Source organism: Chaetodon trifascialis, chromosome 8 (genome assembly GCF_039877785.1).
Source record: "Chaetodon trifascialis isolate fChaTrf1 chromosome 8, fChaTrf1.hap1, whole genome shotgun sequence".
Classification (NCBI taxonomy): Eukaryota; Metazoa; Chordata; class Actinopteri; order Chaetodontiformes; family Chaetodontidae; genus Chaetodon; species Chaetodon trifascialis.
The window spans coordinates 4,191,749-4,202,511 of NC_092063.1; the positions used below are offsets into that span (position 1 = coordinate 4,191,749).

Genomic DNA, 10,763 nt, shown 5'->3' on the forward strand with positions numbered 1-10,763 from the left:
TTCATTTAAAATCTATAAATCCATTAATATTATTAACATTTCTGCTGCAAGGGTTGGGTATAGGGCATAAGGCGTAGGTGGATGCAATCTTTTTTTATTTTGGGTTTTTTATTTTTTTTTTGTTATTTTGATATTTTAAAGGCCCGAGACAGAGATGTGAATAACGCTGTGTGAGTGTTTTTGATGAGATTGTGTGCAGGCGTCTCAGATATTAATTACTGAGTCTGTGTTCCTTGTATGAGTGCCTTCAGTCTCTTCTGTGTTATTTTCCTGTTCCCTCATAAAACTAAATGGCAGAATGAAATAAAAGCTGGTCACAGAACACATGCACTCTCCTCTGTACAAATATTTGCCCTGTGCTGAAATCGACCTGCGAGTGACGGCGCTGTAAATCCGCATATGCGTTATGAATCATTTCCTTGTGTCCGTGTGTCCTGCAGTGGAAGGCAAGGACAGCCAGCTTTGACAGCCAGGGCTCCTGCCCCTCACCCCGGCCCCCTGCCAGTCCCTGAGCGGAGCCACCTGTGACCCAGCAGCCCAGAAGGGGGTTTCCTCCCTCCTGCTGATCCACTTCCTGTCTGTCTGATTGAGGAGAAACACAACCCCACTGTCTCTCCCTGTCTCTCTCTCTCGCTCTCTCTCTCTCTCTCTGTCCCTCCCTTCCTCAAGTCTAGTCCCAGAGCACTCCCAAGAACTGATCCAAGCCCACCGTCAGTCAGTTAGTTGTGTGAAGCGCAGTCTTTTCGGGTTAAAGTTTTAGGGTCACTGATTTGAAATGTGGGCGTTGTGATGACCCAGAGCTGTCCCCGTTGTCCTCAGAAGAGATTGGCTGGACGTCCAGTGTGCAGACACTTAGAGCTGAGCCGTCCGAGCCGAGGTGGATCTCGGTGTCGTCGCAGAGACTTTCCAAACGCTGCAGATTCAGCTTTGTGCTGCAGAGACTCTTTGATGGAGGAGATTTCCTCCCTGGGAGCAGAGGAAGTTTCACAAAGGGAAGCTGAGGACTCGGCCGGGGTAGAAAACAAGACGATCTCAAACGAGATCTGAAGCAATTTCAAAACTCTACAGCTCTCATTGAAATTCACAGTGCTGCATTAGCATAAAAACAATACTGAACTGTAGCATTTTGGAACTATTAGATGTAAACCCACTCCATTAGTCCTTATTGTTTGTGAGTAGCAAAACTGAAATGAATCTTAAACATCCAGCTGAGTTCACCATACTTCCAGTTTCATCAATAACATAAGCAATTATCTGTAAGGCTGGATCAGGCAGAAACAAAAATATTCTGACAATTTGCAGCTTAAGTGTGTTTTCACGAGCAGCCAAGGCAACACGTTAAACAGGATTATAGGTATTCACACCAGGGCAAATTGGCTGCCGTGTTATTACTGATCTCAGTTCTAAAATACCTTTTTTTCCAATCTTGGTCGATTTTCAACGCAAGGCGGTTAAATTACCTGACAAAGGAAGAAAATGACTAAAAAACAGCAGAGAAGAAAAGATTTTCAAACAGATGTAGAAAATAGTCACTTTGAACGCAGCTTTTTGTCAATGGTTTCTGCAAACAGGAGATTGTGAGCACACTTTAAACACCTTCACCCCCTCCTCTGTTTGCTTTGTCTCCCTTTCTTCCAAATGGAAACTCACGCTCATGTTTTCCTCCAGACACTCGCCGTTCAGAAGCACTTCTTTGTCTCCTCTTGTTCTTTTTCTGAGCAGGTTTGGGTGGCTGTGTATAGTTTCATGTAAAGCCGTCTGCCACTTCTTATGTGTACATTTTGTTTTTCTAAACAGAAAACCAGAAAAGATGTAACGATAGGTATTGATAAAAAAAAAAATACTGACATTCTGAATATATGTAGCCTCGTTGGTGGTGATGATCGAGAAAAACGTAAACTCTGAAAAAGGTCAACATGTTCGTCTTTTGAACTTAGAAACATGCAACTTTCTTGATGTTTATCCTGTCATTAATCATGCTGTTGTACAGGGATAACGTGTGTTTGAATTTGCCATCCAGATGCTTGATCTGCAACATGTGGAAAATGGATTATCTTTGAAGACATTTGATGTGATGAAGGAAACGACTGCAGCATTGCTGGCATATCATTAGTTGAAAGCATAATTCCTCGGTATAATCCTTTCAATAGGTCCCTGAATATTATTTTCTCTCTTTTACAATAACCTAAGTTTTAGTCGGGGAACAGATGCAGAAAATTCCAGATAAAGCCAAGATTACTTTCCTATAACTGATTCTATAATTGTCCAGGTAACAACAGTGATGTATCTATTGCTTTGAATTAAAAAGATTACATAACAAAGGTTCCATATAGCTTTGTGGTGAGAAAAAAATCATAATATTTGTTTTTTATTTACATTCCTCCAGTTTAGACTCCGGTAGGTGTAGTTTTGTTTTGCTTTAATAGAGTTTCCGAGATTTGAGATGTGCATGCACACGGGGGTGGAAGATGTGGCTGACGACTTATGAGAAGAGCAATTCAAGAAGTAGTTTCTTTGTCATATAACACGCAAATTGGCAACGCAGTGTGTGGAAAATGTTCGATAGCCCACGAGGGTCAAAACGGTGGAAAACCATGGAGAGCATCCAATGGAAATATGGAATTTATGTGTGATTCGTGTATTAATTTGAGAAACTTTACAGTCTCCTCATCACGGATTGGATGTTTTGTTTGCCAAAAGATGGGTTTTATGTAGATTTATTGGCTAAATCTTCTTCCATTGTACTTTGTTGCATTTTGCTTTTATTGAGTCACCAACTTTTTGCCTGTAAACATTAATAAGTAAACAGTAATTTAACTAATTATGGCGCCGCGTCGATGACCCCCTGTTGCACGCTCATCCTCAGTTTTCTGGAAACGTTAGCACATCTGTAGCTGTTGAATAAGAACATTAGAAAAAGAGGCTCCACATATCTTTGTGATGAGAGTCAAACATGATTTGGTTGTATTAACATTATTTTTTTCCAGTTTTAGTTTTACCCTCCAGTCGTAGTAGTTTTGTTGTGATTGTAATTGGCAAGTGCAGATATCATCAGTACATTTGCCAGGAAGCATTTAGCTGGAGAGTCAGTTTGGTATCAGGCGGGAAAACTGCCAGGAGACATGCACAAACTAGTTTTGCTGAGGCTTGTACTGCTAATTTTTTTTTTCGATATGAGGAGCACTTATTGAAAAGTATCCATATTATCTCAACAGCAGCCCACAGCATCTTTAATCTGATATGTGACAACTGTTCTTGGCAGTGGCCTGTCTAGACTGCCGGTGCCTCGTTCAGCCACAGAGGACGAGTAATACTTTGGCTGGGACTGTGCTCGGCTGGATCACTCTACAATGAACACGCCGTATGTCACAGAGTTTGTGAAAATGTCTGGGAAACTGGGGGGCCAGACATCGAGACATGAGCAGATGCATTCAGCAGACCCTTTCAGATCTGTTTTAGCCATTTCCGTCACGGCTGCGTTTACCTGGAGCTGTGCAGTGCTTCAGTGTCAGCTGATGGGCGGGAGGTCAGCGTCTGCAGAGCGGCGGCATTTCTCTAATTGGCGCTTGTTACAGTGAAAATGAGTCAGTGCATTGTTATTCGTGCTTGACGTAATCCATCATCAACACTGCTTCACCAACGGTTTGAGGTTCGCTCTCATTCACACGGTTGTTTTGATGGTGAAATTTCTCTCTAGACTAACGGCATATTCATAGATTTATAATGTCTTAATTTAGTGTAAAATTTGAAACAAGTGGTTGAAAAATAACATTTCTGTTCCTGTTTTTTTTTTTTTTTGTTCAAACGTGCTTTATGATGGTCATATATTTCTCTGACAATGTGATGTGTTTTCATAGTAGATGACCTGTTAAATCAATTGCCTCAGTTTATGGACTGTTTCGAGCCCCTCTAGCTTTGCCTAATATTGTAATGTTTCTTGATATGATCTTGTATCCCTTCCAACTGTTATGATAGCACTGAATTTCCAATTTTTTTATTGAACATTTTGTATTTGTACTAATAGAAATGTTTGAGAAAATGTTCTGGTGATTGATATCAACAGCTGTTAGATCAGACAAAAGTCTATTATCAGTTCCTTTTAGGTTTTAGATCATTATTGAGACTCACAGTGACGAGTGACCCAGTGTGTAATGACGTAAACTGAAGTATTTCCACCACAAACTGTCACTCTTTTGGTTCAACAAGTCTGAAAACCAACAGCAGAAAAGGAGTTTGTTGTTTTTTTCCTCCCATGGGATGTGATGTGTTATCAGTTCTGTGACATGATTTTCTTTTCTTTGATTAAAAGACTTATGCAAAATGCGCTCTGCGCTGTGTGCTTTACACCCGGCATACAATGACAACACAGCCAGTGGCTTAACAAGCAGGAACGGCACAAAGGAAATGAGATTTTGTCTGAATCAAATGCTGAAATTAAATGAGGGGAGGGCACACACACACATCAAATAACAGTAAGACTTGACAGCCTCTAATAAACAAAGTGGCATTTTCAGGGGTTTTGTTATGTTTGCTATATTACATCCATAAGAAAAGGATCAGTGTGGTAAATAATACTTCAAAGCTATGTAATTTGCTGAAAATCCACCATGAATGAAGTCTGCAGGCGACTGAAAAACTTTGGCGTAGCTTGAACAGATTTACGGCTCCTGTGTTTCATCCTGGCCTTTGAAACCACGACACCACCTCCCCGCTGTCAGACCAGGAGCTTCCTCTTCATGGTCAGTCTGTAAATGATTTGGTAGCCGTCGTCCCAGCCGTAGAGCTGCTTCTCCTCTGGGTTGTATTTCAGACTTGCGTGGGATCCGTACCTCCTGGGAAAGTAGAGCAGGGGAGCCTCCTCGCTGATCACCATGTCGTTGACGTCAAACACGCACTGAACCCTGGACCGACTGGCGAAGCGGGTGTTGTAAACCACATAGACGGTCCCGCAGATCACAAAAGAGGCCTCTGCGTTCTCTCTTGGGCAGCGGGTGTCCCAGATTTGTTCTATGTCAAGCGTGGCAGGATCCATCTTCGCAAGGTTGATGTTTGGTTCGCTGTCGCTGGTGGCGTACAGCAGCCAGAGGCCCTCGTCATCTGCGGCGAGGTCCGCCACAGTTTCTGGGTTGAGGTTGTAAACAGTGGCCTGGCTCTCCACAGGGAACATGGCAATGTCTGTCACAGAGCCACTCAGCAGGTCATATTTGACCACCTGCACGTCCGTATCGGCCTCCTGCTGAATGTAGTACAAGTAGCCGTTATAAACGGCACTGCCGGCGCCGGTGAACTCAGAGGGAAGCCTGATCTGTCTGCTCCCAGTGACACCTGGAGAGCGGGAAAAGTCACGCACAGAGCTGAACTGGTAGATGCTGTTTCCTGACGTCCCATTAAAGATGTAAACCTTGGATGATCTGGGGTCTCTGGTCCACATGCCTTTGGGGCTGCCCACTCTCTTCAGGATCTTCACTGATCTGATGCTGGAGACGATTTCCACGCAGTCTGCAGTGACAGAGAAAGAGAAGGATAATGTATTTGCTGCACTGTTGCTTTGCCACAATCTCCCAGATAACATAACAATCCCAGAGGTTTATGTTACGGCCACCAGTTTGAATAATTTCAACTGTCTGAAATGCCAGAAGCCTGCATACATGGCAGATGACCCAAAACACTGCAGTACCCATGAGTCTTTGCTGCAAACGCTATATTTAGTAATGCTGCTAATGAGATGCTAATGTTAGCTTAAACGCTAATAACATCCAGTGGAGAAATAGCCTTCAACACAGCGGATGTGATGGCCATGGACTGTTTTTTTTTATGTAAACAAGCTGTAACAAGCTAATGTAGATTGTTTTCCTCCTTGGACTGGGAGATAACGTTAGATTACACTGCCGTTAGGTGGCAAACTAGTAAACTGGACATGCTGATGACTGCATCTTATGTTAGCACATATAAACACACCATTCCTTACATGTATGATCTCGTGTTTTTGGTCTTGCAAAGACTCAGAAAAGACTAGAAAATACAGACTAGCTACACACGACTTCACCATGTGGACAAATCCAGAGCTGAAAGCAAAGCACGCAAAACACGCAAGCAACAAAAGACAAAACAGAAATCTCTCAAATAACCAAAAAATTTGGTTCATGCTGGACCACATCGCACATAGTAAGTAATTCTGCTGGAGATCCCATCACAATTGGAGTTTCATGAGCAACTTTATGAAAATACCATGAGGTATAGAAATTTGAGGTCATGAGACGTCGAGAATATTTCCATTTGATTTAATGCTGCAGCAATAGAAACATGGAGCAGCAATTAACCACGTTTTAGAAATGTTTATGATTTGATAGTTTTCAGGTGCTTTAAGGGGGAAAAAGGCAAACAACTGTAGTGTGTTAATGCTGCATCCTAAAATTACATGTCTATTGTGAAGAACGACACAGTTATTAGGAAAAATATTTTGTACTACAGGTGTGAAGTTAATATAACTGCAATATTTTAATGTAGATCTTGGTCCTCAGCTGCCACAATTTGTTCCATTAGCATGTTTCAGTAAAGTGCCATTCCCCATCTGAAATGTGCATTTGCAAGCTAACATTTGTCTAGCAGCCTGCAGCAGTCAAAGTGAAGCTCTCCAAATTAAGGCAAATTCAAGCCGGTCAGGGGGAAACTGAAAACACAGACTCATAATGAGAGGACATATTAGTGCAGCACACGGACAATATGAAGATGCTTTCTGTAAAAGAAGATTAATTCACTAAAATACACGAACAAAGGAGGTCGGCCTGATGTGTCCGCGGGCAAAATTAGCATTAGGCTCATAAATCTGAAGTGGGTCCTTACAATGCGGTGAGGTTCATTCTGGGTCACTTCACAGGCGTTCACAATGGCTCACTGTGTGCAGAGCTCACTCCTCTGAACATGAGCTTGGAGAGTAACGCCATCGCTTCGGGGCAGCTTCCTGTCCCTCCTCTCTGCCGAGGCTCGGCTCCAGATTGAACAGGAGATTTCACACACAGAAAGCCTTCGCTCTGCATTTTATCATCATCCAATTTGTATTTGACCGCCCGAATGAGCGAAATCTCCCTTGATAACGCAGAGCATGACGGGGATTATGATTCTGAGCGGAGCGTTTATGATATTACTGCATAATTCTTGAATTTATGTGTTATTGATTGTCTTATTATGGCAGCTAGAATAATAATGAAATCAATATTTCTTTCATTTAGTTTTTATGAAGAGTCTGTTTAAATGGTACCAGTGGCATTTAGATGCTGGAACCAATTAAGTGCAAAAATATAGATCTTTTGCTTAATCCGCACATTCAGTGAAATATTCAATATAAAATGTGTCCCATCATGCTTTAAAAGGGTTATGAGTGCACGTGTAACCACAGGAAATGACTGCAGCAGCTATATGTCAGCATTGTTTGCAGCAGCACGCTTGGGGATCTGAGGATTATAAAGACAAATGCTGAGCTCGCACAGAGCAAACAGGGGAGAAGCTCTGCTGAAGTCAATGAGTTCCATCAAGCCACACGTCTTCTGGAAAACATGACTGCCCACTCACTCAAAGCACTCCGTCAAATGATTTGTAACAGCACTGTGTTTGTTTCCCATTTTCCAGTGGCATGGCTTTTCCAGGACACCAGCTCTGCAGAAAAGGGGTGTTTTAATGCCTGGTGGGATGTGTGATGCTAAATTTAACCGTATGTATAACTTATACATGTTTAGGGTTGACGGTGCCAGGGCTCACTCATGAATAAAAATCAAAGGCAGCTATCCTGCAGAGGACGTTTGTATGTGCTTCTCTGCAGCTCACCAGAGACTCTGGAGTACAGCTCCTCCCAGTCTTCCTCCTCCTCTTCCTCTCCTCTGCTCTCCTCAAGCCCCCAGGCTCCCTGTTCCACCACCTTGTCTGCTTTATTCGCACACGCCCGAGGGGAAGTCTGGGTCTCCACATAGTCCATCTCTCGCTCCACCCGGTCCACTCGGACTGAAGTGCCTTCAAGGTCTTTGAACAGCGTGCTGTGCTCATTCCTCAGCCCATCTATGGTCTCAGCAGTTAGCTTTTTGATATCCTGCAGCTCTGTGTGGTAGCGATGGGATTGTTCATGCCAGAACTGCATTCGGTCCTACCAGAGAGAGAGCAGAGCAAAGCTGTAGGAGGGTTTTACACAAGCCACACACAATAGGTCAGAGAGGTTACGGCTTTGCGAGCAGCTCTGCGAGGTGGTGCTTTCAGCTGAATGCTGAGGTACTAACACAGGCACAATAACAATGCTAATACTGATTTTATGTTACCATTTTAGTTTAGTGTGTTAGCGTGCTAATATTTGCTAATTAGCACCAAACACAAAGCACAGCAGAGGCTGATGGGAGTGTCATTAGTTCTACATTTGGTCGTGAACCAAGGTTTTGGACAAATTTCATCCTCCGGACACCATGAATGTTTGAACAAACTTTGATGGCAATCCATTTAGTTTAGTGAGGCTCAAAGCAGTGGACTGACAGACCAACACTGCCTCCCCTGGGCTGAAATATCTCAACTGCTCTTGAGTGGATTATCATAAAATCTTGCATCTCCAGATGCTGCATACTAAAAAGTCACTGCACACTCCCTGCTCAGTCAGACAGCAACTAACTGCTCAACACGATAATGTTGACCATATCAGCTTAAATAATGACGATATGTCAGTGTTATGCTCACAACTTGTTTCTTCTGTCCCAGAGGGACCAAAAAAATTTAATTTTCTGACCAAATATGTTCAAAACTAATGATCTTCCCTCAGCTTCAGCTGCACTTTGTGTTTGGTGCTAATTAGCAAATGGTAGCATGTTAACATGCTAAACCATGACGGTGAACATCATAATTGTGCTTCCAAAGCATCACCATGTTAGCATTAATACTGTGAGCATGCTGATGTTAGCCTCTAGCTCATATCACCTCAGGACAGCCAGAGCCGCGAGTGTGGCTGTACTCCTAGTCTCGTTTCCGAACATAAAAATATCTCAAAAATTCCCTTTTTCAATCAAAGCTTCACCAAACAGAATGCAGCAGTGAGTTTCTGGGTGTAGTGATTGACACAGTGTGGGTGACAAGTGAATTATTCAGAGCGAGATGTAATAACTGACGGCTTCTCCACTGTCTCATCCGCCTCAGTTTCATTTTCTCGCCTTGCTCGCTGTGGGCCCGTGGTCAAATGGAAATGAAAGTTCAATGAAAACTTGCTGATGAATTGCCGTGTTCACATCAAGGCAGAAGTTGAGCCAGCATATTGGAATTGAGACTGGAGGGAAGCCACAGGGGGCGACGAGAGCAGGATTTAGCTGTAAATAGACAATTCATTTCATGTGGATAACAGTTATAAGATTGTCATTTTTGCATTGCAGCCATGCGGCTGATGAAAGGAAAAATTCCAACTCTGAGAATACTCTCAGAAAGAATATAGAGTATTAAAAGAATTGTTTAAATGAGAGTTTGCTAAACTTCCCTGAGGTAACCAGACATATAATCCTGCATTTCATATTTCACTCACCTTGAGCCGACAAAAGTCTTCCCTCGCACAAACTTTGCAGCTTCATAAGCTCCCTTTTAAACACAATACTGAACTCAGTATTTCATTCCTTCCCTCAGGCACTTTGTTGTAATGCAGCTTAATTCTACCTTTGTAGAACACATCCTTCCATTAGGCTGCAGGGCTGTTTGATGCCATGGCAGCAAAGGTTGAGCTTGTACTCATTACTGATGTGTCATTGTCTTAAACGCTGAGGAAAGTGTTATGTTGTCAGACAGAAACTGCATGTTGCGTGCATCAACTGATATTCCCCCCAGAGGCCCCTGCGAAGTTGATGAGCTGGGCAGACATTGTATTAATTGGATTGCGAGAGTTAAACTGTACATAATAGCAGAAGCAAGAGGAGCTGAACTGTTATTTCTAATGTTTTGTTGGCTCCAGAGAGATCTGTGCTGCAGCTTAAGGCATGCGACTGCACTATATTGATCAATTATCGGTCATTTTAAAGGGGTTTTAGCTTCTTACCTCAATAGCCAACAGCCTGTTCTCCAGATAATCCATCAGCCCCTGGTAGTAATACTGGGCTCCAGTGAAAGTCCAGGCAGTGGAAACAAGGAGGACTAACACCGGCTTCATTGTGAGCCAATCAATGGGACAGCTGAGTTTCTTTGTCTGTCCGGCTTTTAGAGGATTCCTCCGGTTTGGCTCCTCTCAGATCTGTCCTCAGAGCTTCACACGACCTGTAAGCACTTGTTTACAGTGTAAGTACATGAAGGGTAAAGAGAGGAACAGGCCGCTGTGAGAGTTCCCAATTCTTTGACTGCCCTCACTTTGCTGGAATGTTTTCACAAACTCTCAGGGAGGAGCCTTGTGCCTCTTACCCCTCTCTGTCCTCAGAAAGTGTGTGCTGCACTCACGCTGCGTGTGTGCGTGTGTGTGTGTGTGTGTGTGTGTGTGTGTGTGTGTGTGTGTGCGCGCGTGCGTGTTCGTTGCACGTCTTACAGCAGAGACACAACACAACTAAACAGTTCTGTCAGCCAGTGGTGGAGGAAGTATTCACATCCTTTACTGAGGTTACTACTATACTGTAAAAATACGCTGTTACAAGTGAAAGCCGTGCATTGAAAATGTTTAGGTAAAGGATTTTAAGTATAATTGGGAAAATGTGCTTAAAGCATTAAAAGTATTCTGAAAATAGCGAGAAAAGAGTCCAGAGTGACATGTTTGTTTTGTTCAACCGACAGTA

General features: G+C 43.0%; 2 protein-coding genes across 2 annotated transcripts in view; one reads left to right on the top strand and one right to left on the bottom strand.

Moving 5' to 3' along the window:
* syt6a (synaptotagmin VIa) overlaps window positions 1-4,317 on the top strand; it is a 31,056-nt gene extending 26,739 nt beyond the window's left edge. Inside the window, exon 7 of the mRNA XM_070968049.1 lies at window positions 441-4,317. Within this exon, the coding sequence (XP_070824150.1) occupies window positions 441-512 (72 nt within the window). The 3' untranslated portion in view covers window positions 513-4,317. The remainder of the gene's footprint in view (window positions 1-440) is intronic.
* Window positions 3,802-10,372, bottom strand: olfml3a (olfactomedin-like 3a). The gene is made up of 3 exons (XM_070968050.1): window positions 10,043-10,372; window positions 7,822-8,134; window positions 3,802-5,499 (listed from the first exon to the last, which is right to left on the bottom strand). Exons 1-3 carry the CDS (start codon window positions 10,151-10,153, stop codon window positions 4,715-4,717), a joined length of 1,209 nt encoding a protein of 402 aa, XP_070824151.1. The 5' UTR covers window positions 10,154-10,372; the 3' UTR covers window positions 3,802-4,714.
* Between the last annotated feature and the right edge of the window lie 391 nt (window positions 10,373-10,763).

Coding starts and splice junctions, on each gene's coding strand:
- olfml3a (XM_070968050.1), bottom strand. CDS start 10,153: ATGAAGCCGGTGTTAGTCCTCCTTGTTTCCACTGCCTGGACTTTCACT. Junction 8,135..10,042: donor ACAGGCTGTTGGCTATTGAG/GTAAGAAGCTAA, acceptor TCTCTCTGGTAG/GACCGAATGCAGTTCTGGCA. Junction 5,500..7,821: donor GCTGTACTCCAGAGTCTCTG/GTGAGCTGCAGA, acceptor CTGTCACTGCAG/ACTGCGTGGAAATCGTCTCC.